The 26,989-nt window shown below is 43.8% G+C and overlaps 1 protein-coding gene across 3 annotated transcripts in view; it reads left to right on the top strand.

The window, feature by feature from the left end:
* sipa1 (signal-induced proliferation-associated 1) overlaps window positions 1–26,989 on the top strand; it is a 37,338-nt gene continuing 10,349 nt past the window's right edge. For 2 of the 3 annotated variants that reach the window (XM_020646189.3, XM_020646191.3), the window contains exons 1-10: window positions 1–385; window positions 16,674–18,282; window positions 19,515–19,639; window positions 19,740–19,928; window positions 21,147–21,321; window positions 21,647–21,750; window positions 22,550–22,707; window positions 23,059–23,668; window positions 24,527–24,801; window positions 25,564–25,977. In XM_020646189.3, coding sequence (XP_020501845.2) covers window positions 17,187–18,282; window positions 19,515–19,639; window positions 19,740–19,928; window positions 21,147–21,321; window positions 21,647–21,750; window positions 22,550–22,707; window positions 23,059–23,668; window positions 24,527–24,801; window positions 25,564–25,977 — 3,146 coding nt within the window. In that variant the 5' untranslated portion in view covers window positions 1–385; window positions 16,674–17,186. Of the gene's footprint in view, window positions 386–15,732; window positions 15,922–16,673; window positions 18,283–19,514; window positions 19,640–19,739; window positions 19,929–21,146; window positions 21,322–21,646; window positions 21,751–22,549; window positions 22,708–23,058; window positions 23,669–24,526; window positions 24,802–25,563; window positions 25,978–26,989 lie in introns of those variants that run through there. The other variant, XM_020646190.3, reaches the window with a different exon arrangement.

Consider the following 26,989-nt stretch of genomic DNA (forward strand, 5'->3'; position numbering starts at 1 on the left):
GGCTTTAGTCTGATGTGAATGGAATAGAATCAGCAAGAGAAAGAGGGAGGAGGACGGCACAAATCAACCTGCCTCTTGACTTTAACAACAGAATAAGAAGAGCCGGCTCAGACGCCACAGAGATCGAGGAAGTGTGCTTTATTCGTGTGCGTGTTCTCTGAATTTTATTTTCGGAGAGAGGAAGAGAGAGAGAGAGAGAGAGAGAGAGAGAGAGAGAGAGAGATCACCAGACAGGAGGAGGAACTGAAGCAAGAGGAGGAGGAGAACGAGCCTCGCCGTGGAGATAGATAGCAGAAAAATGCTGTCATGGGGAGAGCAGGGGAGGGAGTCGGCAGAGAGAAACAGGATGAAACAAGGCAGGGTCGAGCGGAGCTGAAATGTGGAGGTAAGCCTTTTCTTTCGCTGTGTTCAGGGCTAACGGGGGGAATTCACATTCCAGCCTTCCTGTGCCCTCTTTCTGATGGTAATGAATTCAGAGAGATGGATGTGCACACCGCGAACGCCACATACCTCCGTACAGGCGATCTCAAAGCCAGTCAGAGACAATGTGTGTGAGCAGCAGAGGAGATGAAATAATGGCTTTTTCATTATCATATCGCCGTCCTTACTCTTCTTTACCCATTTTGGTTGATGTCAGCTCGTGGAAAATGATTGCACACACTTAACGAAGGGGCCCTGAACGTCTCATTTACACACAACATTTTAGGTTTGAATCCAGCTGACAACCTTTGTCGCATTTTTATCCCCGGCCTCCCCACCACCACCACCTCCCCTCCTCCCTCTCCTCCTCCTCCTCCTCCTCCCTCTCTCCGACACTAACCCCCCCATCATCTTTCCTGTGTCTCCTTTCATTGTGCTTGCACTTCTCCAACCCTAGGCAGGCGGAGATCGTCTCAAAATGCAGTGTTTTGACATTGCCCAGAAGAGGCGGCTGCTAAAAAAACCTTGCCTGTGCCCGTGCCTGTGTTGGAGCGCTCGTGGCTGCAGGACTCAGAGAGATGAGGGCAAGGTGGGGGGAGGAGGAGGGAGGGGGGGGGGGGGGGGAGGGAGGATAGGCATGGAGGGATATTGAGAGAATGAAAGAGAGACAGAAGATTGCAGGAACAAAAAAGAAGGAGCCGGATTTATTGTACGAGATGCCTTTCTCTGCTCGTTGTTTTTGATAGGATCAGAAAAAGGGGAATCAGTGTGTATGTGTGTTGATGAGCAGCATTGTTACACTGCTGCATGTGATAAAGAGCACAAACAATGATGGAATGGAGAAGCACCACCGGAATTGGGGTGTTGTTTTCCAGGTGGCAGAGAAAATGAGGGATGCGGGGAGTCAGAACCCCCCCCCAACCCCCCCCCAACCCCCCAAACTGCACCCTCCTCACTCGCCTCCTGCACCCTCTAATTTAGGACGAGGCTGATGTGTGTTTACGAGACATTAAGGGTTTCAGGGGATGGGATGGATAGGCTGCTGAAGGGAAAGAAAGGCAGGGATGGAGAGCTGCTAGGGGGGTTGGGGGGGTGGGGGGTGGTGATGGGGGGGGTGGGGGGGGGGGAGCAAGCAGCAGCGGCTTACATAAGCCAGTGCACTCAAAGGACGGGCCATTTAATTTACATTGAGCCGCGCGGCTCCTCGTGCAGTGCGGTGCTCGCTGTGGTTTGACATTAGCATTTTAAACAATATAAATGCAGTTGGAGCCGATGCGATGGAAGGAAGGATGTGAGCGGGGCTGAACGTGACCTGGTGGCTTTGTGTTGATGTGTTTGTGTTCCTGGTGAGGCTGGCAGGAGGGTGGGATGTTTTCCATCAGGGTCAACTTTGAATGCACAATCCTAAAGTGCAATGTGTTTCAACTCCAGCACTGTTCCCCCCTGTACCTTACAGTTATTGTCTGCATGAGGTGAACTGACATAACCGTGCTAACAGCATGCAGCCCATTCATCCAACTCAGCTGCTGTAGACTGTAGTTCTACTTTGTACTGCATTAACAGTGTATATCAAATATAGTCAAATTCTCAGCCGGAGCTAACACTACAGTAGGCCCTGACCGATAGAGAATCATATTTGATGTACAAGCCAACCATTACCAGAATAACTTAAGCCATTGTTCTCCTTGAGTCCATAATTTGCTTCCTTGCTTAAAAGAAAATGAATGATAGATTTATTTTTGCTTCATTACGTGCCCTCTCTACTTAAAACATGTTTTTACACAAGTGAAGCTGAAAGAAATGCGCTCTGCTGGTGAAGTAGTTAAACTATTAGCACCAATTGCTTTCCATTATTTCCCCAATGGAATCATCTCAATGACATGTTTGACAATCATATGCGTGTGTGTGTGTGTGTGTGTGTGTGTGTGTGTGTGTGTGTGTGTGTGTGTGGTTTCAGTGTTCAGAGTTTCATCTTTAGTGTTGACTAGAGATAAGAGATTAGATTTCAGCCGCGGCGTTATTATTTTTATTACAGTATTCTTACTTTTGATCATTTTCCTGACTGCTTACGTCATAAATCAACAGAGTGCAAGTAGACTTGCAGACGTGTGTGTGAATGGTTTGTTGTGCTTTGACCAATTGTTGCTTTTTCAATTATCTGAAAGCTTTCTTTTGTATTCGTTTTTATCAGCATAAACCAGATGTTTAAAATCGTGAACACACAGACAGTCTTGTTTTCATGATATTCTGACTTTCTGAATCTTACACACTGGTCTGCTCTTCAGATGTATTTAACACAGGCAGACAGACAGACAGACACACACACACACACACACACACAGATAGATTGTATGAAAATGTTGATGCAGTCAGAGGAAGCTCCAGCTAGCTTTCTGTTACCTTCAGATGAATTGTTGTCACTTGAGTGGTGTAAACAAAAACTGCCTGTTGGATTAATTGTGTATTCATTAGAAACACGTTGTGAGTTCAGGTGTCACTGAAAACATGAATACAGCAGAAAGACAAAGACACTGTGAGTTATAATGAGCTAATAACGCTCTTATTTATTGCACTTCTTGGCATATTTTTCTCATATCGTGCAGGACTTAAGATAGATCGAGTTGATATATAGATGTTGTATATAAAACATGATTACATTGTCCAGCACACATCCAGAGATAACAGACGCAAATTAGCATCACGTTATAGCTGGTGCTGTCCATCACTGTTGTTGTTGTATTATTGTAAACTTTATTAGGGATTCAAATTGTTCAAAATCTGTTATTGCCAATGGTTTGGAAACTGTGATATCTGGAACATTTGTGAGTCCGATCTGTTTGTGACACATTCGATACACTTTAGACTTCAGTCCTGGTGAAGCTTCTGTCGAGACTGAGGTCACTTTGAGAACGAGTAAAAGTCTAACAATGTCGATCCCTGTGTCGACACCGTTGGAACTAAACAATAAGAAGCTTTTGGTACTTTTTATCAAATGCAAAAACAACAGAGAATGTGTAGTTTTAAAATACACAGTTGGCCAGCTGGGTGTCAATCTGTTCCTTCAGTTCAGCAGCAGCAGTCAAAAAGGAGTCGCCTCAGTTATTTGACATGTTTAAAATGTGAAACTGGACCCTTTTTGTTGTTGTCCAAGCGCATAGATAAAATCAGAAATGTCCAAACGACCATAAAAATAGCCAACCTGCCCGGGTCTTATTGTTCATAGTGCAAAAATACACAACCCAGGGGTGTGTTTTCCTTTGAGAGGCCTGTGTGGGACTCGTACTATTCCAGGTTGAGTAGGAGGGGAGCGGAGTCAGAGGAGACTCTTGAATCGATCGGCCTACTTTTATTTCCTCCACCGAACAAGCACCAGGAGAGCCTGCCTGCGTACATGTGTGTGTGTTACGTGTTCTTATTGTCTGGCAGGGAGGTAATGCCATTAAAATAATCCTTAATGCTCCCTCTCTCTTTGTTTATGCCGACTGTAACCCCCCCCTCCCCCCACCCCCCACCCCCCCTGACGTCATGAACCACTGTCGTTGTTGTGAGATGGAAAGATCTAGAAAGGGTGATGTTTTTTTTTTTGCTGTTTGCCCCTCTGTGAGCATGAAGGATGAAGGATGAAGTTTGGTGACAGTTTGTTAGCAGCAGCGCACAGTTATTCAGTCCCTGTCGGGGACATCAGATCAAACTGATGTCTCCTGTTGCGGTTTGCCTGCAACATTTTAACTTTGGATCATGTCATTTATCCTGCTTCTCTCAGAACGATCCAGCTCGAACAAATATCTTCCAACAGTGAAATCCTGTAGTCTACACTGAACAAAATGAGGAAGTGAAAGGCCCCAATACAGTTTTTTCTAAAGGCACCTTTACTTTGAATCAAAAGTTCTGAATCAAGCACATTCACGAGCAAAATGTTCTGTTTCTACTCTCCGTCATCGAGATGAAGACAGACGATGTTGGAGGGTTACCAGGCAGATTTAGTTCTGGTCTGACTCAGCATTGTAGCCTTCCTCTCATTTGGAGCCATTTTGCATGGCTACACCCCGGCAGGCTCCCCGTGGGGGGCTCAGCGAGGGAGGCAGTTGGACAGGCGGAGCCGGATGGCATGATGCTGGCAGAGTAAAGCCTCTGGGTGGATCCTCTTAGCGAGTGCTATGTGTTGTCACCTGTCCCCCGTTGGCTTCTGGTCTTAACAGAAGATCAGGCCTCGCTGGTTTTATCTGAGGCTGATTCTGTCCAGTCGGACGCACCAATGAGGAAAGGGAGAATGACTCAGTCAGAGCTTCAGAAACAGTACACATTTGAGATGAATAAGAATGTAATCTGTTAGATTTGGATTATATCAGGAATTACATCTTCTCTTAGTTAAAGTCTTTTTTTAAAGATTTCAGCCATCAAAGCGTCCCCTGAATGATTTTAAAACTCTGTGTCTGCACAAAACAATCCTGTTAGATGTTTAATATGACACAAAGGAATGGTGGTCATTAATATCCTTTTGCAAAACCCATCATCCATTTGAGAGTGAAATCAAGGATGATGAACAAAGACATAGGTAAGCACAAAAAACATAATCACTATTGATGAAGGATATTTTAGACCCATTTTCAAGAAATGGATTTGTTTTTTGTCATTTATATTTTGTTTGGGGAGTGTGAAAGCAAGATAATAAGACACTGATAGGGATAGTCTGATAGATATGTGGAAGCTGCAGCCTCCTTGAGACATATTAATGTAAGCGTCCGCCTGACGTTCCTGTCTGTTTTATTTAATACACATGTTTGAAATAAATCAACGGTCACACAGTGAAGCCCATATGAGCTTTTTGTCCCACTCAGTTATGTCATACATACATTAAACCATTAAGCGGAGCAGTGGCTCCTTCTCATTGTTCACGCTGCTATTACAGGAGAAGTGCACTCGAGGGTATTTAGAGCCACTGAAAGCAGACCAGGAGAGACCAATCTCGCTCAGGCCACGTCACTCCCATCGCCACGCACGGCGGATAGAGATCAAAAAGGCAGAAAACATCCCACACTGACAAGAGTGTCAAAAACTACCCTCGGGAATGTGCTCAAATATTACAGATTATCGACGTTCTTATTTCCACTGACGAGCGTCTTTGTTCTTTCACAAATACGAGGAGGAAGTTGCGACCTCAAATGTTTCATTTTCAAATGTGAGGGAGCAAAAAATAGAGAAGCGAGAGAGCAGCGTTTGAGCAGATACTGCTTTGTCTGTATACTCTCACAGCACCGAGCAGCAACCGCACACAGAGAGTCACTGAGAGAGATGTGACCTTAGCAGGGGAGGTGGATGTCTCATGTTTTCTTTAAATGAAGTTCCATCACACCTCTTTTAAATCTTCATCATGTTCATTACTGTGACACAAATACGAGCCCTGCAGTCACAGGGGGTTACGTGTCAAGCTAACACCTGAGTGAAGAAAAGTGAAGTCCGGAAATGATGAAGTTGGCTCCAGGCACACGCTGATAAACTCCACAAATGAGGATGTTCTGTCTGTAATGTCTCTGTGAATCATTTCATGCGAGCATCAGTAGGTATAGTAAATTCACACCATGCATTTCAGCCAGGCAGTGACGCACTGAGTTGTATTCATTCACAAGTGCAAAGCCACAAGTGTACCACACCAGCTCCTTCTGAAGACGATAGGCGACGCGCACAGAGACAAGAGCGCATCAGCCGCTTTCTGCATCACCACGGTTAGCGATACTGGTGCTTGATCTGCTCGTTGTTATGTAGGTCGGAAGTTACAGAGCCGCTGGTGTAAATGACACAAGGCCACCAGGCGAGCGAGCGTGCTAGTGCAGCAAGTGCTGGCCAGATTGTTTCACAGATAGTCGTTTCATAGGATATTGTGTTTACATACTATTTGTACATCTGACTCTATACCTTCAAGCTTCATACGCATGTTTTTTATGCAAGTTTAAGACTTTACTATGCACTAGCTGCGATGGATCCAACGCAACATCTCATCTCCAACTTTGTTTTTTTCACCCTAACGCATCGGTACTGTTAAGTAGGATTGTCAAAATATGCATCAACACATCAGTATATCATTTTCAAAACCAATCCAAAAATGGAAAGCAACATGGTGTACTTTCTGACGTCACACCAACCTGCACAAAGAGCTGGAACAAAAGAAGTCAGTGAGCACACAACACCTTTTTGTAATCATATTCGTAAATATATAACGAGCAGGCCCAAATGAGGGTGTATTATTTTGTTCTTTGGTATTCCACTTCATTCTTAATAACACCGTCTCCCTCTCTTCACACAGTCTATTAGGCTACTTGTTTGACCACAGCTGCTTGTGCTTGCTCTCTTAGCCTTGTGTTTGAACATTTCAATGTTGATGTGTTTGTAATGATTTGTGTGCTCTGAATAATATCGAGTGAAGAGTGATCAGACACTATATCGATCAAATACCTTGTATGGATGAAGTTTTCTGCACAACGCCTGATGACAAGCTACTCTTTACATATGATTTTATTTATAATTTTCTAATCCAATGCTAAGGTATTTTTTAAAGCACAGTTATAAACAAAAGTTAACCAAAGTGCTGAACAAGCAAGAACTTAAAACCATTAAAACAACGCAAAGAAACACTGGGACCAACTTTTAAAAAAACAGCAGGACTATAAAATATTAAAAAACATATCAAGACCAGTGTTCAAACCGAATCATTGCAGCATTTTTAAACGATTGTACTTGAGGGTGGAAACTGAAAAAAAAGCTAAATGAGGAATAATTAGAACAGTTTAACGAAAAAAGAAAAAAAACCCGCAGAAGTGGGGCAAAGAAAGCCGCCTGCAGATTGATGATCTGAAAGGAGACAGTACTTGCGCTTTGAAAGTCAACAAGAGACTGGAGTCCATTTCTTCGATAACGATAGCAATTTGTTTCCACCATCACCATAATGGACACAGGCTCAAACAGTGCAGCCTTTCCCCACTGCGTCGCCCTCAAGTCATAAGCGACGCTTATTTAGAGTTACTGCAAACGGCTTCTGGAGATTTACTCCCGTAAAAAGTGATTCTCAGCTGACAAACGGGGACGAATGTGGGTACTTCAAGGGCTGCAGCCATTTCATGGACACTCAGCTACATTACAGCGGACAGTGGGGACGAGGAGGAGGTCAGAGACTCTTCCTTTAAAAGTAGAAAAAGGTAGAGCGAGTAACGGATCTGAAAGCAATATTAGTCAATATCTTTTTCCCCAAACCTCCAGATTGGCTTACACACCGATGTCAGCGGAGTAAATGTGAACTGTATCTCAACATAATAGACGCAGTCATAAGGCTGAGGGTCAGTTCCTTTCCCTGTCACACACACACACACACACACACACACACACACACACACACACACACACACACACACACACACACACACACACACACACACACACACAGGGCAGTCACAGAGGGACAGCTGCTCTTCCTGTCACATCTATGAGGCTTTTATAGAGTCAGCAAAGACACACAGCCACAAGCACATTCAGGCCTTGAGTCTCTCTGCCCATCACACACACACACACACACACACACACACACACACAGCCAGCCACAAGGTGTATTTTAACACACACAGGAAGTGACGGTGCTCTGCTGGCACACAGTGTCGATGTCACAGTGAATAACATGTCAAACAATAGCCAAAAAAAAAGTGTAGGTACTTTATTTTTACTGAAGCGGAGCAGCACGTAGATTCTGTTGGAAACAATGCTGCTTATGTTTAAGAGTGCATCAGTTTAAGGCCGCGCTATTTATTGCAAGAGGAAGTCAGGTTTTAATATGGACAGTACTATAGAAGGAGCTTTTCTGAGCGTGCTTCCTCTTTGCATTCGCACAAGGGGGCGGTTCACTGCTTCCATAAAAGTCAATCATAAACAATAAAAACAATGTCTGCATGCACTGATTAGTTTAACATTTAGACTTTTACAGATTGGCAGCTTTGTACTCTTTGACATTTGCTCTGCCAAAAAAAACGACCTGGAACCAGAGCAGACACCACTAAAGTCATACGACAGGAGACCTCAACCAAACTACAAGACAAAGAAGTCAGACAGACTCAGATATAAATCATAACAAATCAGCTCTGGTTCGTCTGCGCGTGCATCCTCGACGGTCCGAGAGTGGACAAGGGAGCAACAGACCAATGAATAATTAACATCGCAGTAACCCTCGCCCCCTTTTCGCCCGGCCTTATTAATAATTCATCACACTGAAGACTTATTTTCTTCTTTTTTTTTTTTGAAGGACACATTTTGAAGAGAGCAGCTGTCCTTGAAATTAAAGGTGTTTGATTGTGTGGCGATGAAGCCTAATCCTTCTGCAGAGCCGGGAGGGAGGCTTGACCTCCACATATACAGTATGACATAACAACAGAGCTATAGAGCAGAGCTGATGCACACAAAGGCTGCATTTCACTGCCTCTTATTGCTGGTCGTTTCCATTTCTGGAATGAAGCGTTCAACGTTTCCACCATTTAAAATGTTTTTCATCCTCTTCTTCTTTGAAATAGATCGAAATTAAGATCTAAATCGCACACTTTTCTGACACGTTTGGTGGGAAAAAACATGATCTTAAGACAACTCTTCATCATCCAATTAGCATGCATGTGCTGTAATGAAATAGGCAAGAGAAAAATAGATAAGACAGGTTTCTCATTTGCGAGGTTCTGATGCTTCGTTCCGACACTTACAAGAAAATAAGCACATGATGATGTAATTGCCCTTCTGTTATCCGTCAGCATCACCTTAAAGGGCTGTGAAAACATCAGTAGAGCTAAATTCAAAAAAAGTGACTTCCCAATTTCAGTTCGGTAGGGATGATTCATGTGTGATATTTAAAGCCAGAATATGTTGAGAACTGAGTGCACAGCAGGGAAAGAATGATTATCAACCACTGGATCAAACTGAAGCTTAGAAGGAGCGCAGGTCTCTGCTGCTGCAAAAATAATAACCATAATATTGGATATCTTATCGAGGTTCTTCAGAAAACAGCTCTTTTTCCTTCCACCTTGACAGTTATCTTATTTGATAAATTGAGAACCAGGTGCTGGGGGATGCAGGCTTACTGTATGTTGTCTTTGGGGACCAATACCTCGGACTGACGTGTGCAAACTGTTCCAATGAAAAAGAGAGATAAAACACTTTACAAAGAAGAGCGGGTGAGCGAGAGAGAAAGAGAGGGAGTGCTGCAGTAGCATCCACTAAGCAGCCCCTGGACTCGGCCCAATTCACTGTCCGCAGTGTGCTGAAAGTGGGCTGCACCGGCAGGGGAAGATTGAGGATACCGAGAGTTAAGTGTTGGGCATTTAAATGAACTCATTTTTTGGAATCAGATCCAGACACATTAATACACATTTAGTTTTCTTAAAAGCACCACAGTGTCAGTGTCACGTGTTCTGCTGCAGAACAGGGAGGCAACCTGATCTCAGATGTAACTGGATCAATGAGGAGTGAGACTAAGTCTGGCTTTAAATTCCCCCAAATCAATCACTGTTAGGAGTTGATTTAGAGTTTGTGGTTAAGAATTGGCAGGGTGGCTTTTAACTATACAGAGAGAGAGTGACACTATACTGCAGCAGCTGACCTCCAGACTGTAATGCTGGAAGTTTAAAAGACTTTCCAAAGAGATACTTCTCGCTGTTTTAAAAGCATGTTGCAGCATTTTATTGTTGCATGTCTAAACCGTCTGCAGATTAGAAAGACTGCTTTCCTCACTGCGTCGTGGCTTACAGTGTATTTCAGAACTTCCCTCTTACAGAAAAATCAGCAAGCATCACATGAATTTGCTAAAAAAGTCAATGCACCTTGATGCGACGTAGTAGAGGATAAGGGTGCAGAAAGCACGGCGGTTTAGTTTCTCCTCACATCTACTTGCTGCTAAACTGTTAATCCAATTTCTGCACGGCCACTTAAAGAGAAAGCAGGCCTACTCTCAGTCTCAATGCAATATGTCAGGATAAATAAATACTTTAAGTGACTGAAACCTCATGTATGTTAAAAACACATGAGCTGTGTTACAGTCCACCTCAGTGGCAGCTACTTTACGCTGCGGTGTCTGCTGTGGGCTCGGAAGTGTAGAGTACAAACGATGACGACACTTATCCTCTCAGGGTTCAGAGGTCAGTCATCTCTTCCTGTTTCACAGGACGCAGACTTGCATGAGCAGCACACCAAAAAAAAAAAGTCAAGTAACCACGACTTCCCCAAAAACGCTGTTTGTTTGATACCTCCGTCCTCTGACTTCATTTTGTGTCCTTTCAGCGCTCACCAGAGGCCCATTAACCTTGTCCTGGATTTTACATGGAAATGAAACACATTTATTGTTGTCACTTGTAACAAACATCTACCTTGAGCTGCACTGGTGCAAATAGAAAATAAAATCCTTCCTGATAACGAGACACAAAGAGATATAATCCTTAAAGCAGATAAATAATGCTGCTGCAGTGTCTAATTTCACATTTCCCTTTTTGCTGAACGGATTTAAGGCTGACCTGACGCTGTCATCGTTTCTGATTGACACAGGAGCTCAGCACACAAAGAGATTGATTTTTCAGCGCTAAAATAAAGTCTAGTTTATCCTCAGCATGTGAGCACAATACTGAAATCATTACTGTCCACTGGCTGCTAACAGAGTTTTAAGCTCTCAGATGCGGGATTAAACACTGCTGCCTACATGCATTATTGACGTTCTCGGTGAGGGAGACCAGTGCTGCTTCCACGAGTGGATCTGGGGAGGGCAGCATCATCCGAGTGTTCTCGATGATTTTTTTTTTTTCCAAATAAAATTAAAAAATCCTGGAGAGCATGAGCGGTAAGTCTGGGTCATCTCCGCAGTATGTGTTCTAGAGCAGAGGAAACAAAAGAACACTTCCAGTAAATCATCTATTACAACTTCGGTTTACAACATTGTCCACAAATTATTGAGAATTCTGCTATTTTTACTCAAAGTTCTGACCGTTTAAATACATGTTATATTTTGAGTTATGATAGGATTTATGTGATGAATCAGCTTCAGTCAGATAGGACACAGAGCACATATGGAAATATCAGTGAGTTGTCTGCGAACAACAACATCATAGATATTAAACCCCTGCGAAACTTCATGCTTATTAAATCTGTTTCAAAATCATTAAATGTAAAGTCTTCAAGTTGTTTCTGCTAACCAGCTCAGTGCAAGGGGTCCAAGTGTCTGTTCATGAGTCAGTGGAGCTGTGGCTCAGGGGGCATCAGGGGTCATAGATGATTTCCATCAAATGTTACGTGTGGTCCATTAAATGTTTATAAAGATTGACGACACATCTCCACCATACATTTTCAGAAAGAGTGGTTATGATATTCCTCTGGAAACAGTGAGATAAAGCATCTTCAGAGCTAAAGCCATGTTTACAATCGGAGTACAATCAGCTCTCTGCAAAGCTTTTGAAGAAAAAGAAAAAAAAAAAGCTTCCCAGTGCTGTTTGTCTAAAGCCTTTATAATATCCTTAACTTCTTTTTTATTGCCACTCAGTCAGCCGCCACATTACAAAATCATCCTTTTATGATCATATTATGGGTTGAGTTTTATCCTGACTGATAGAGCTCATAGGAGTCTTCGGTCAGAAATATTCTGGGAAAACATCAAGCCAGTTATTAATCATTTATGTGTTGTTTCTGGGGAAGCATTTTTTTTTTTTTTATCAAGCGGTACACTTGTTTATATGACAAAGCTTCTTTGCCTTTGTGTGTGGAGGATGTAACATTGCATTTAAATTGTCTAGGCTAATGCTTACAGCAGGAAATACACTTAGAATACAATAAGTTCCCAAATAAATTGAGTCTGAGGGAGTAGTGACGACTTCAGTTCCTCTTCCCTTTGTACTTCTTCGTAAGGTGCATGACACACTTCTCTATAGCCGTGACACAGACAGAGAGAAAGGTCACTACTGACATGTGTTGGTTTATGTTATAAAAAAAAAAACGCCTGACTCATGAGGATTGATTGAAGCTATATCACTGATGTTAAGAAAAGGACTCCTTTTAATACTCAACAGGTACCATTTCTTGTTTGTGTATCATATCTGATTTAAGGAGAAAATTCCCTCACACAGTGGTGAACAGATGTAATTGAACTGTAATGCTGGAGACTGAAACATTACTGTACATGGATCGTGTGGATGTGAATCATGCAAAAGGGTTGAAATACAAGTTCTGCATTAACAATTTTCCCACACAGACACACGTAAGGTATGGTTTATTGTTGGAACAACATGATGGCAATCTGTGGTTTTCATATCTGCAAATCTGCACTCCCACTCTGAGACAGCGGAGAAAACTGATTGCTGACACTTATCAAGACATTGTTAGGCAATGCAGATAATTGCAGATATGCAAACATCATTTGTGCCCACATGCATAATGATCATTCGAAGGCCGAAGGCATATTTAAATTATAAGTCAAATACATTGAGGTAGGAACAAGATACAAAGAGATATGATCCATAAAAGCAGATAAAAGGATGCTGCTGCATTTTCTAATTTCACATCCTTAAGTGTGTAATGCTTCTTTTTGATCTGAGAAGTGAGGCAACAAAACATAAAAATGATAAAAAACCACAATTTCAAGGATGTGTTATATTTATTTAACATTGCACTTAACAGAGCTATGCTTGTTACACTCAAATGCTATCTGTGGACACAGTTTTGCTTTGAGCTCAGTGCTAACTTTAACACGCTAACATGCTTTAATATGACAATGCTAAAATGCTGATATGAAACAGTGATGTTTACCATGTTCAGTGTTTCAGTTGAGCGTCTTAGCATGCAAACATTATGTCAACATAACGGGGTCAACTTTACGTTTTAATTTGTATGTTTTGTAGCCTGACATTTTTGCATTTGCATGTTGGAATTGTATTTTTGGCTTCATAGTGAATTGGATATTTACGTCCTTTTTTTTTCTGCAACCACATACAGTAGGTCTAATTTAATGTAATATTTGTCATGCAAAATTCATCTGACCTATTTGTGATTAGTTAGTCAACAATCATCATCTGGTGTTAGCTAGCGGCTAAACCATGAGAGGAGGATTATTTTAGTCCGTTTTTCGTCTTGAGGACGAAGGTCACTTCAAACATATTCAGCAGTGGGCGAGTTCACGGACAAGGGGAAACGTTGCAGAGTAAACAGCGCTAGAGTAAAGCCCTGGTGGACTAGATCTTACACCGCGAGAGGGTGGCACCAGACCAGTTGCCATGGAAACAAGGATTGATTCATGAGTTGGGGGTCTTCAGAAGCTCAGGAATATGTGATTTGTTCAAGGTGGTGAGTGATAAGTGTCCAAGTTCAGCCCGCGCTGTGTGTTGGTGGAGAGCAGGAGTGTTTCTGGCAGATCCTGGTGGTTCAGTTTTATTGTTGGAACAACATGATGGCAATCTGTGGTTTTTTTTCCTGAAAAAGGAACCTGCTGCCAAAAATCTGCACTCCCACTCCGAGACAGCGGAGAAAACTGATTGCTTACACTTATCAAGACATTGTTAAGCAATGCAGATGATTGCAGATATACAAACATCATTTGTGCCCACATGCATAATGATCATTTGAAGGCTCCCACATGCATGAGCAGGGTATTAATGTCAGCAGCTGTGCCGTCACTCTAACAGTACACAGAGACTGCTCTATGTGAACCAGTGTTTTATGCATGCATGGGAATAGGAAGGGATATTGTCATTAAACTGACATGCAAGACAGCAGTGCAGCAAAAGTGCGATGGCACTCCCTGAGGTAAACTACATACATACATTTAAGACATCAAAGCAAAATTAACATTATAAACAGTATAGAAAGGAGTCAATAAAGCCACAAAATGTAAAGTTTAACAAGCATTAGCCATTAGCTTTAGTATTAGCAAGCAATACTAAATGGGGATGTGCTTAGTGTGATCAAATTATCACAATTACTGAATAGCTGGTGCCAAAAATCTGACTTTTAATGAATACAAAGCTCTAAACAGATATCCAAGCCAACTTAGCTCACTGTGACACTCCTTCATGACTAATGTGATCAGAAGTTAATATGCTAAAGAAGAAGACGACAGTGGGATAAAAGAAGATGAACAAGACAGCTGGATATTTTGTATTTTTCCGTTAATCAGATATCATGATGTATCATATGATTGCAATGTATCAGAATCGCTGTATCGTGGTATTAACGTTATCCTTGGTCATGTATTGCATTGTATTGTAGTGACTACTATAGAGAGTTACCCTGCTATTCCCACCCCTAATGTTATTGTTGATGTAAATGGTTAGAAACATGAAGCAATAAATCTTTTAGTGCTCCACCGCAAAAGCTCTGTCTTCATCCAATCGTCTGCACTCTTCAGTGTCTGCTGCTGGAAACAGTTTTCCTGCACTGATATAATTGAAAATAATGAGAAAACAGGAAACTGAAGCCAGTGTTATAAGTTATGAAATGCTGTCCCACACACCATTCAACTATTACAGCTTAGAGGGTGGCTGTGGCTCAGTGGTAGAGTGGGTTGTCACTTAACTGGATGGTCAGTGGCTTGATCACCAGCTCCACATGTCCGATGTGTCCTCAGGCAAGACACTTAACACCAAGTTGCTCCGGCTGCTTCATTAGCGGCATTTGAATGTGTATGAATGGGGTGATGGCCTCGTTACAGTGCAGCCTCTGCCGTCACTGTGTGAATGGGTAGAAGCGACCTGCAGTGTCAAAGTGCTTTGAGTAGTCAGAAAACTAGAAAAAGTGCTTTACTCAAGCCCATTTAGCATTTACATGCTACCAAGGCTAATACAACCCCTTTGGATCTTATCACCCCCTGAATGAACACAAAGGTTTGAGAGAAACCGGCTTCACTGCTGTGAGCAACACTTCCTGCTAACAGTGGCCGACTCAAATGTCACCCAGTGTTTTCTAGATGATTTAGCTGCAGATGAAAACCTCAATCCACATAAACATAGCTCGACAACAGGATTGAAACTTTCCTATGACCTCTGATGGTGAAAACATTTACTCATCATGTATATTTAAACAGACCTTTTAAAGTCCTGTAACAGCCAAACGTCTCGCTGATATATTGCGAGACAAAGTGTGAGGACAAGGAAGGGAAACAATGATTTTTTTGTGACTTCCTCACTTTTAGCATTTTTATGTTGAGTCCTGTGTGTGTGTGTGTGTGTGTCGTCAGTTTGTGTGTGTGTGTGTGTGTGTATGTGTGTGTGTGTGTGTGCGTGGAGCTCTTCTGGTAGCAGCTCTGCACCGCTGCACCTGCTCTGTAGGCTGCAGGCGCGAGAGACGAGATGCATGAGAAAAAAGCTAGACAGGAAGAAGCCTTGTACCTTATTGAGAGCGACGGAGGTTTCAGCTCGGGTTGATTGACGTCAGTTTGGTCAAAGACCGGGCTTTGGTAACAAATGGGGGACCGAAACTGGCTGATCTTTACGTGAAACAAAAACATTTTTGTTGGTGAGTTGCTTGCAAAACTTTTAACACTGAGTTGTATTTCGTCTAAAAAAGGGAAGCACACATTTGTACTCTACGGAACAATTTTGCATTTCTATTAGTAACTCTAAACCTCCTTTGACATGGCTAAACTGAAACCGTCTCCACAGCTGATCAGAAATAATTGATCTGTAGTTATTTATGATTCTGTTGCTGCTATTTATGTATTCTTTTAAATATTGGTGCAGGAGTAAAGAAACAAAAAAAACTGTACGTGTGTGTTTGTGTGTGAACGTGTGTGTGTGAGGGTGAGAGATTGTTACACTTATTCCTCTTGCATGTTGGCACACACTCAGTGAGCCAGGAAGGCCCCCCTCCCCTGTGTTAATGCTGTCTATTGTGAGCGTGTGCAGGCTGGACGTGGTGAGCCTTTGGTCCGCTATGATACTATTTCTGGAAACTATGGAACGGAAAGTGTGTAAAGGAAAGAGTAATAATGAAAGAAAACAGAAAAGCAGAGGCACAAGGCATTACTCAACAACAAAACACACGTCACACCTGCTCACCGCTTCATTCTTTGGCATTTCGAGCTTGTTTATCGAAGCCTTTTTTTTTTTTTTTTTGCTACAAAGTGATTCTGTGCACTCACCGTCAAGCTGTTATGGGGTTGAATATAAAGCTGTCGATGAGGAAAATGGCAATGTGGTTGAATAATGTGAAAGATAGTGTTAAACAAATACTTTTCTTCTCCTTTTTTTTTTTTTTTTTTTCTGCAGGTGGCCAGTGGACCAGAGCAAAAGGGAAGCAGCAGGCACTGACGAGTGCAGACGAATAGATGCCATGTTAGGAGGGTTTATAAAGACAGAGCCTCTCTTACACAGAGGACACAAAGTCAGGCTCCAGTGATGACCCTCGCATCCTTACCCTGCAGGAAGGAGCACCCCACGACTGGAACACCACCAAAACACACACGCGTACACCTGCAGCAAAACTATGATACGTATTCTCTCAAATCTTGTCACTCGTTAAGGACTTGTTGACTTGTTCAGCGCCTCACACAGACGTCTATGGGAGCTCCAAAGGGTTGAGAAAGTTCAGGCGTCTTAAGTGGTGTGAATGAGTTCTGTATTTGCTGCTATCGCTCGGCTGTGTTTTTCATCTTCTTGCACAGCACTCCTGTTTCACACCAGCGCCACAGAGACCAGGACACAGATTTAACTGGGAGTTACAGGAAGCGCCGGAGAAAAAAAAACGCTGCAGAAAGTGGAGTCAGTTTTTCTTAGGGCACCATGCAGTCAGATGATCTCTTCATCCGCAAGTTCCGCCGTCAGAACATGCGGCCGCCTATTGCTACGGTTAACTTTGATCACAAACGCGAAGCCAGTGTGGTGGAGTGGCCGCCCAGGAGGGAGGCCGATGGAGCCGACGGAGACAGCCTCACCCCGAGCCGTGTAGGGCTTACCCTTCGATCCGTGGGCCGGGGTCACATCATGCAGAGAAGCAACAGCGATGTAACTTTAGGGGACTTGGACTCCTCCGGAAAGGCTGGGGGCAAAGCAGCTCGGGTGGTTGGCGAGAAAGCAGGTGTGGGGGCTCAGGGGGACTCGGGTCTGCACAGGGAATACGGCAGTTTGTCCTCACTGGAGAGACAGACTCAACTGCTGGAGGGAATCTCTGCAGACCAGGGGCCCCTGAGTCCAAACCAACTCCGTTTCAAAGACCCTTTCCTGCTTTTAGGACTGCAGGGAAATCCTCCAGAGCCTGACGGGTTCTTTAGGGGGTTGTCTCTTTCCACGGGGGACTCCCCAAAACCTGCAAAGCCACCGAAGCCTGAAGGTCTGGGTAAGAAGAGCAAACCCGTGCCCCCTCAGATCCCCCAACCAGGCCCGTATGATAACATCGGGGGCGGAGCCTGGGTGAGGAACTTTGCCCACTACGACGTTCAGAGCATCCTGTTTGACCTCACAGAGGCGGCCACGAACCGGGACAGCATCGGACGGAAAAAGAACATCACATCCGGGGCTTCTGCTGCCTCCCAGCTGAGGCCCCTCTCCCAGGCCACCCCGTCTTCACCCGCACAGGGCGGGGGAGGCAACGGGGGGAACGCAGACGACCCCGAGCAGTCGCTGCTGCTGGACGAAGGCGACGGCAACGATAACGAGCTCCTGCTTAGTTGCCCGCACTTCCGCAATGAGACTGGAGGAGAGGAGCAGGTGGGTCTGGGCAGATCCCAGGAGAGGTCAAGTCTGCGGACGCCCAACGATGCGGTGTCAGTCCTGGAGGAGCCCAGAGAGAGTCATGTCCAACAGCAGGGCAAGAGCAACTACTTCATAGAGCACGCAGACCTGGGGGCCCATTACTATCGCAAATATTTCTACATGAAAGGTACGTGAAGCACAAGGAGTCTTTAGCTCTGGTTGACTTTGTTTATTCCGTGTCAGTGTTGGAGTCATATCACGCCGATTAAAATCAAGTCTGTCTCGCTTGTGGCGGCCGTTAAGCACAGTGGTCAGAGTTCACATCTGATGTACAAAAGGCCTAATCCTCACCACACTGGGTACGACCCTCAGGAGCCCTTTGGTGCATGTCATTACTGCTCTCTCGTCCCCATATATTCTCACGCCATCGTATGTCCCAACAAATGAAGGAAAAGGTCAAAAAATGATCTTAAAAAAACAGAAAAGGTCTGTTCAAAAAAAATATAAGTGAGCTTTTTCTTCTTCACAGTAAGGAATGAGGAAGTATGTTTCTTTTAACTTACAGCCTGGGTGTGTTTTCATTTACAGTTTGCCTCTTGGTTTTGCTGTATAAATAGACATCACAGATTTACCTTTTGAGTATGCCCCGTCTGTCATACGCTGAGGAAAACTAGCCTGGCAAATCTCTGAGATCATTCTCTATTGAGTGGGTTTAAGTTTCATATCGGTGTTTCTTATAACCAAGATTGCTGATGATGTGGAACGTCCTGATTCTCACATGTTGTCGGTGTTTAACAAACTGGATGTTGTTCAGTCCTGTCATGCCAATAGTGTACAACATTGAATTTGAAACCTTTAAAAAAAATGGATGTCTGAACTGTGTACCCAGCCCGGCATCATAAAGCTATGTCCAACATGTTATGCTGCTCTGATTGGTCGTTGCATCCAGGAGTATTTTGCTCTGGGACAGTTTATAACTCCCATCTGAAGTTTACAGAATAAATGACATTTGTGAATTTGGTGTGGTGACTCCAGGCTAAAGGCTCAACAGTCCTGCTGTACTCTGGCTTTCTATTTTTTTATTATTTGTTTTATTTTATAGAAAATTCTTGAATAAGGATAGTGCAGATTTTAATTCATTACCATTACAAATAACAGACCCACATACACTAACAACATGATTTGTCCCTTGGCTAATTATTTAAAAGCTTTTAAAACATTAATTAATACATCTTTTTTATTTTGGCTTGTATATTCTATATTTTGAAAGTTAAATATAGGATCCCCCTAATTTGTTTCATTCAGTGCCTTATCTGCACCGTATTTGAATTCTAAGTGGGCCACAGTTTTATGTCCTCGTGCAACACTACCATTCATGTTCTTCACAGTTGTGCTCATGTGACTCTGTTGTCATCACAGAACACCAGAATTTCTTCGGTATGGATGATCGCCTCGGGCCAGTTGCAATCAGTTTCCGTCGCGAGGAGAAGGAAGGATCCAGCGGCGCTCAGTACAACTACAGAATCATCTTTCGCACCACCGAGGTAAACCAGCTCTTTCCTCTTTCTTCAAAGCTCTCCTCTCGTTCGGTGAGAGTAAAAAATGGACACGGCTGGATGTGATGACTGTGACTTGTCTCCTCAGATGAAGACACTGCGAGGTTCCATCCTGGAGGAGTCAGTGCCTTCTGCCGCTCGACACACGACCCCCCGAGGCTTGTCTCCGAAGAGGCTGCTCGAGTTCATCATGCCTGAGCTGAACCTGCACTGCCTGCGCTTAGCTTCAAACTCCCCTAAGGTCCGAGACACCCTGCTGAAGCTCGACGAACAGGGGGTGAGTAAGAAAACATCTGCTGACACTAAAGACTGCCATATTGGAGGAGATGGCTCCATCTAACTACTGGCTAATACAAAAGCAGACAAAGAGGTGGAGCTGAAGTAGTAAATATTATTCAAGTAGACTGAGTGACACTCATTGGTTTCTGAAGGGCTTTTGGAAAGCCTATCCAGAGCGGTCTCCATATTGGATATACGGACTCATGTAAACTTTCGGTCAACTGATTGACAGGCAAAGAGCTGGAGTGGAGGCGGGGCTTAAGCCTCCTGACAAACCACCACAATGCAGCAGCTTGTTGAGGACGTCACGCTCCTAATTATGCATAACACTTATCATTAATAAAATAAAAATTGGTGAGTTAATAAAGGTCACCCCCCCCCGTATAGTGTGTCCCATTAAAGACACTGAGCAATAGTAGCAAAATCTTTGTTAGTGCCAGACTGTAAACATGTAAACTTCTACTGTCAAAATGGACATTTAAATGTTGGGTTTGGCCAACCTCAAGCTGACACTCGAGGAACTAGAGTTTTTGCACTTCTGCATTTGGCTTCAAGGACAGGGGAGTTACTTTATACTGTTTAAACAGTGAGCTATATTGTCCTCTACGTCTGCAACCATTTCTCCTATTTTTTGTATGATGTTACATTTTAATGAGTAACACTTTTTGCACAGTAAAAAGTCCAAGATGTCCCTTGTGTTGGTCTGGATTTCATTTGAACTGTTTTCTACAGCGCTGTTTTAATGCAAGACATGTTCTGTGGTCTGTGTTTTCTTTTGGTTCCTTTTATCTGAAATTGTTTGAAATCTTTGAGCGTTTTTCTTTTTTTTTTTGTATATCAATGATTCATTTGTCCATCTTTAGTTAAGTTAATAATTCAAAGTGTTCAAACTAACGGCATGTGTTCTCAGGGCTTAATCTGCCTCACTTAAAATGAGTAAACTAGATCATCTTTAAAACCTTATAGGCATTAAAACCTTCAAGTTTTCAAAAGTGAAAGATCAAAAAAAGATCAACATAAACTCTGGTTTTGAATCATTTAAGAATCTGAACTCTGGCTTAAAAAGCTGAAATAATTTAACAGAGCTCATAGTTTAATGCTTGCTGTCTCAAAAAAAAAAAAACCCATATCTAGCTGTAAAGTTACATCTCAAAATCCTCACTGTAACCTCCAGAGGATGCTATGAATGAATAATAAACTCCGTCTTCTATTGCAGCTGAATTTCCAGCGAAAGGTTGGCGTGATGTACTGCCGGGCCGGGCAAAGCTCAGAGGAGGACATGTACAATAACGAGAGCTCGGGGCCGGCGTTCGAGGAGTTTCTGGATCTGCTCGGGGAGCGGGTGCGCCTGAAGGGCTGGGAGAAATACCGAGCTCAGCTGGACAACAAGAGTGAGCTGAAAACACACACCATGCCTCCGATCTATTGGCTGGATCTCACCTTGTCGCCATTATCCGAAGGGCATCTGAAAGCCTGAGATAGCTGCTATCTCGCCTCATGTAATCTGAGTAATGCCTGTAAAAGAGCATAGTCACTGCTGATTATCGGCGAGCTGTTTTCTCTTCAGTGAGCAGCAGAGACAGTAAATAGGACACATTTCACCCCGACTCTGACAGCTTGAGTTTATTCTGCCATTCAGAGACGTTGACGGATTTTGCTTAATCTCTTTGTGTGCGACGTGTGTGTATTTACGTGTGCGTCTTTTTCCTTATGCAGCGGACTCAACTGGGACGCACTCGCTCTACACGCGCTACCAGGACTACGAGATAATGTTCCATGTGTCCACGATGCTGCCCTACACAGCCAACAACACTCAGCAGGTAACATGAACCCAAAGGTGTTTTTTATTTGTGTTGAATTTCTGCTGCAAAATCTAAAGTGCACACAGAAGGATAACGTTCTCTAATGTTTCAGCTTTAATCCTATAGAAATGTGTCAGTCTTGTTACAACCTGCATCTCTGTTGGTACAGACGGGCTTTGATAGACGCTTTAGAAGGAGCTTCTGTGCGTCGCAACAAGCATGACATAAAAATCCTGCCCCCCAGTGTTCACTCCCACCACGAAGGCATTCACTCCAGCCTGTCTGCTTATTGTACGCATTAGACATGAAATGTTGAAATAGATTTAAGGGTAGGCTTAAAATACACATAGCCGTGTTAAAGACCTGAGTTTGCTTCTCGGTGGTGACAGCTCAAAACGTGTTAGTTTCAGTTGAATAATTCAGTTTATCATGTCTTAGGGCTTCTGTGATCCAGTTTCAGCTCCATTTTTCTTCTCCAACATTTTTCTCTTCAGGAAATCTTCTGTTTTATGTAATACATTTTTTTTTTTTAAACATTTTTCAAGACTGTGTACAGTCATTTTTGAAGATTGTGTTCTGATCCAAGCAGCAGCAGTTTAAGCTTTTTTTGAGTTCAATCTGGTTATTTTAGTGCTTGTGTTATTTCATCAGCTTTAGCTACATGACATCAACGCTTGCTTTTTTAAAAAGGGACAGCCTTTATTTGAAATGACAGCTTTGACCGCAGCTCTTTGAATATTGATTATTGTTCATTTTGAGCCTCACTGGTTGTTGCTATGGATGTGTACACAAACGTGTCTTTTCCTTGCTCTGTCAGTTGCTGAGGAAGCGACACATCGGTAACGACATCGTGACAATCGTGTTCCAGGAGCCCGGCGCCCTGCCCTTCACGCCAAAGTCGATCCGCTCCCACTTCCAACACGTCTTCATCATCATACAGGTTCACGAGCCCTGTACCGAAAACACCTACTACAGGTCTGTGATCATCTAATCTGTTGCCCTCAGTTCAAAATATACAAATCTTTTCCCACGCTCCAAAAGAGACCTGACACAATTTGTTAGACGAGTCGTCATGGCCATGCTGCCATTTAATGCTGCCATAAGATATTAATGATCTCAAAAATGTTATGAAAGATCCTTTCTTTAATGAAACTACATAAAACTTGTTCATAGCGAGCAAAGAGTTTACATCACTGCAGAATCTTCAGTGTCAATGTTTGTTGTTCTAGAGAGTATTACACAACAGGAAATAAATAGTCTCTGCTGTATTGTCTCTCTTACTTTGTCACTCTTCTCTTTCTCTCTCTCTCTCTCTCTCTCTCTCAGGGTGGCTGTGACTCGCTCTAAAGACATGCCATTGTTTGGTCCGCTGTTCCCTAAGGGCGCCCGCTTTCCTCGCTCGCCCGCCTTGAGAGACTTTCTCCTGGCGAAGGCGGTGAACGCTGAAAACGCTGCGGAGAAGTCGGAGAAGTTTCGCTCCATGGCCACGCGCACACGGCAGGAGTACCTGAAGGACCTGGCGGAAAACTACGTCACCACCACGCCCATCGACTCCTCCACCAAATTCCCCCTGCTCTCTCTGGGAGGGAAGCGCAAAGACAAGCTGAAGGGCGCCAAAGGGGCCGAGCTGCACAGTGCCGGGGCGCTGGTGTGGGCCGTGATGGTCAACAGCGGGGGGGAGGATTGCGAGGTGGGGGAGCACAAGCTGCCCTGTCTGCTGGGGGTGTCCGCCGAGTCAGTGGTGCTCATAGAGAGGTGCACTCGCAGGGTGGTGTTTAACTGCTCCTGTCGAGATGTCATCGGGTGGAAGGCGGTGACGGAGGCGAAAGACGGCGGGCCGTGTTTGGATATCTACTACGAGCGAGGGGAGTCGGTGTCAATCAGTGCGATGGAGAGCCAGGCGGAGGACATCAAAGAGGTGGTGCAGAGACTAGAGGTGGGTGATTGGGATTGGAAGTTAATGGGTGATATTGCAAAACATATGATGACCGTGACGTTTTCTAGATATTTATCACAATATATATCTTGGAAGTGGTGCCAGTTTGAGAAGTTTCATCAGAAACCAAAATGTTGATCAGTTAAACTCAACATGTGCCAAAACCTATTTTTAAGACTGTATTTTTTCCAAGTTGGTGAATTAAATCCAGTGAAATCACTTAATCTCTCATTTTCCTTAAAACATCTCTATGATGCTTTTACAAGGTTTTTAATGGGAGTTTATTAAAAACAGAACTTCGGACCTCCTACCTACTGTATGTGTATTTTTCGGCCAATTAATTCTCATTCATGTTCATATAAAATCTCCACTGTGAGGAGTCATAACATAGTGACCCAGTGAGTCCCATTATGTAGAGACATCTGTTTTAATTTAAATATTAATATTTAGCACAAAGGGATTATTGTATCACATAAGCATGGACCACAATATGTCACCCCATTGATATTTTGTCTTAACCCTGGTGCTGGTAATACAAACAAATGTGTTCTCTCTTTATGTGAAAACAGTGTATATAACCTTCTGTGTATGGATTCATTAACTGTAGAGGACCCCTCCTCTTACAAACAAATGAACCAGGTGATTTAAACACAGTTCAAATTAGTTCCTCGGGACCTTTTCAATCGTGCTTCTTTGCAGGCTTTGCAGGATTTGTTGACCCCCTAAAGGTTGCTCATGTCTGATTCGATATAGCTCCTTTCATATTGGAATATACTCACAAATTGACAATAATACATTTTTGTAAGACTGCACATTACAGCAATGAAAAATAATATTTCCTCTTCTTCTCCCCTGCAGCTGGTGACCCGGGGTTGCGAGGCTTTTGAGGTCACCCCCCTGCGCGACGGGGTCGGGCAGCCGGGTTTCCTCATGAACGAGGAGGGCTTCGTGACGGACCTGCAGAGGTTCTGCTACGCCGAGAGCGGAGGCTTGCAGCTTTGGGCTCGCGTGGTGCGGCTCTGTGGACACTCGTTGGTTCACCTGAGCTCAGAGGAGAGGACCAGGCTGCTCCGCACCGCGCACAAGATCCACATCACTGTCATCCCACCGGACGAGAACGGAAAGCCTCGCAGGTGGGTGACGCGGAGGAGGAGGAGGGGGAGGAGGAGGAGGGGGGAGAGCGCTAACAAGGGCACGTTTGGGTCAGCAGACTCAAAGTAAGACTGGAGAAGGGGCTCGTGGGTATACAGCGTGCTGCAGGAAGGGAAGAGATGTCCCACAGAGGGGCTGACGGAGAGGTTGAAAAGGGAGTAAGGAGGAGCGGGTTAGTGGGACAAGACGGTAGAAAAACACGAGAGGTGTCACGGCTCGCTCTGCGGTGTTGAGCGGCTTGCTGTCTGTGTCACTACAACTGACTCCCAACTAATCAATCCCCCTAATGATCTTTAATCCCTCTGACACACATCGTCCAGCACGCTCTCCACCCAGCTGAAGTCAGACAGACGGCACAAACAGAGAAGTTAAAGTAAACAAGTACGTTTAAAACAAACAAATAAAGCTGTTCACTTCTTCAGTTCTTGTCCTTAAAGATGCATTTCAAAGCTGGCAGCAGAATCATCCTCAGAGAACTCCCCCTGCTTTATTTATACTCACTTCTGAAATGCTTGTTCCGTGACAACAAAGCGCAAATTGTCACAAAGACGTCTTCATGGAAAATGGAGACTGTGATTTCAAAGGAATATGAAATGAAGCGCAGACAAATATAGCTCTTTTTTTTTTCTATCTAATCTTTGTTTTTGGCGTCGACATTAATTCATGACTCAACAGTTTAATAAGAAAAGAGACGGCGATTAAATTCTTCCGACTATGTTTGTTGTTTTTTTTATGATCTGCAGAAGTTTCTCTGAGCTCTACCAGAAAGCCATTAAAGACGCCGAGTGTAAACCCGGTGAGGATCAGTCTGGAGAGGCCTGGGTGCTGGATGAAAGGGAAGAAGAAGAAGAGGAGGAGGAGGAGGAGGAAGAAGAAGAGGAGGAGGAAGAGGTGAAAGTGGAGGACAAGCTGAAGGCTGGCGGGGTCGATGAAGTGGATATGATGGAGATGGAGGCCGAGGAGGGCGAAGGGCAACTGTGTGATAAGGGGCAAAGTGAGAGGAGTCACAGCTCGCTCCTCATACCGCCCAGCTTACCTTTGTTACGGGCCACTTCCCTGCAGGACCAACCAGCCAATCAGAGCGAGGAGAATGGTGGCCCGCAGCTCACACGCAGCTGCTCATTGGAGAGGACATCTTACGGGGATACAAGCGATGGGTGAGTGTTGATCAAGCAACAATGTCTGGTGTTGAAAGATGGAAGCTAAGGCGGAAGTGCGAAAAAAAAAAAAGGGGGGTTCCTTGAGTGTCAAAGAAAACCAAAAACATTAAAGTCCAAATTAAAAATGATCATTTTGACAGCAGAAATAAATCTCTACAGCACATTTATTTTTTGTTCCAAACTGATTAGGTTAGATTTTTTTGCTTTTCATAACTCATCAGTTTTTAAGCTTTGCATGATTGGGCATGAAAAGGGGCGGGGCTTATTTCACTGACAGGCTAGGCCTCACTTTGGCTGCATTCTGTTACTGCACTTAAACGCTTGCCGTCTTTTGGGTTGTTTTCATTGTTCTGAATGAACAAGCTAAAGCCAGATGGGCCTGTTTCAGCCACCAAGATATTCGATTGGCCCGCATCGCCTCCACTTTTTTGCCAGTTTCTTGCTTGGCCGTAAGTTATACATGGAGTCCGCATTTCCAATATGGTAAACAGCCATTGTTGGGCTCCATTCATTCATTCGTCTCAACCTTAATTAATACTTGAGAGATCATTGAGGGGCAACCCTCATTGACAATGACATCAAGTCATTACAATATCAATTAAAAGACAGACAATAAAACATTAAAAGACCCAGCAGACGGATGAATTCAAGGCCACTAAAATGAACAAACTGAGTCATTTCTAAGAAGCTGAGACAATCAAGAGTGTAAGAAAAAGTCTCACATTTATTCAGATTATTAAGCGAGAAGGAAACTTCTGTTTGGGGCTGCACGGTGGTGCGGTGGTTAGCGCTGGTCTCGCAGCGAGGAGGTTCCTGGTTCTAATCCCTGCGGGACAGGGCCTCTCTGTGTGGAGTTTGCATGTTCTCCCTGTGTATGCGTGGGTTCTCTCCAAGTCATCCAGCTTCCTCCCACAGTCCAAAGACATGCTCTTTAGGTTAACTGGTGACTCGAAATTGGCCCGTAGGTGTGAATGTGAGTGTGGCTGATTGTCTGTATGTCAGTCCTGTG

The sequence above is a fragment of the Labrus bergylta genome, chromosome 14, assembly GCF_963930695.1.
Source record: "Labrus bergylta chromosome 14, fLabBer1.1, whole genome shotgun sequence".
NCBI classification, from domain to species: Eukaryota; Metazoa; Chordata; class Actinopteri; order Labriformes; family Labridae; genus Labrus; species Labrus bergylta.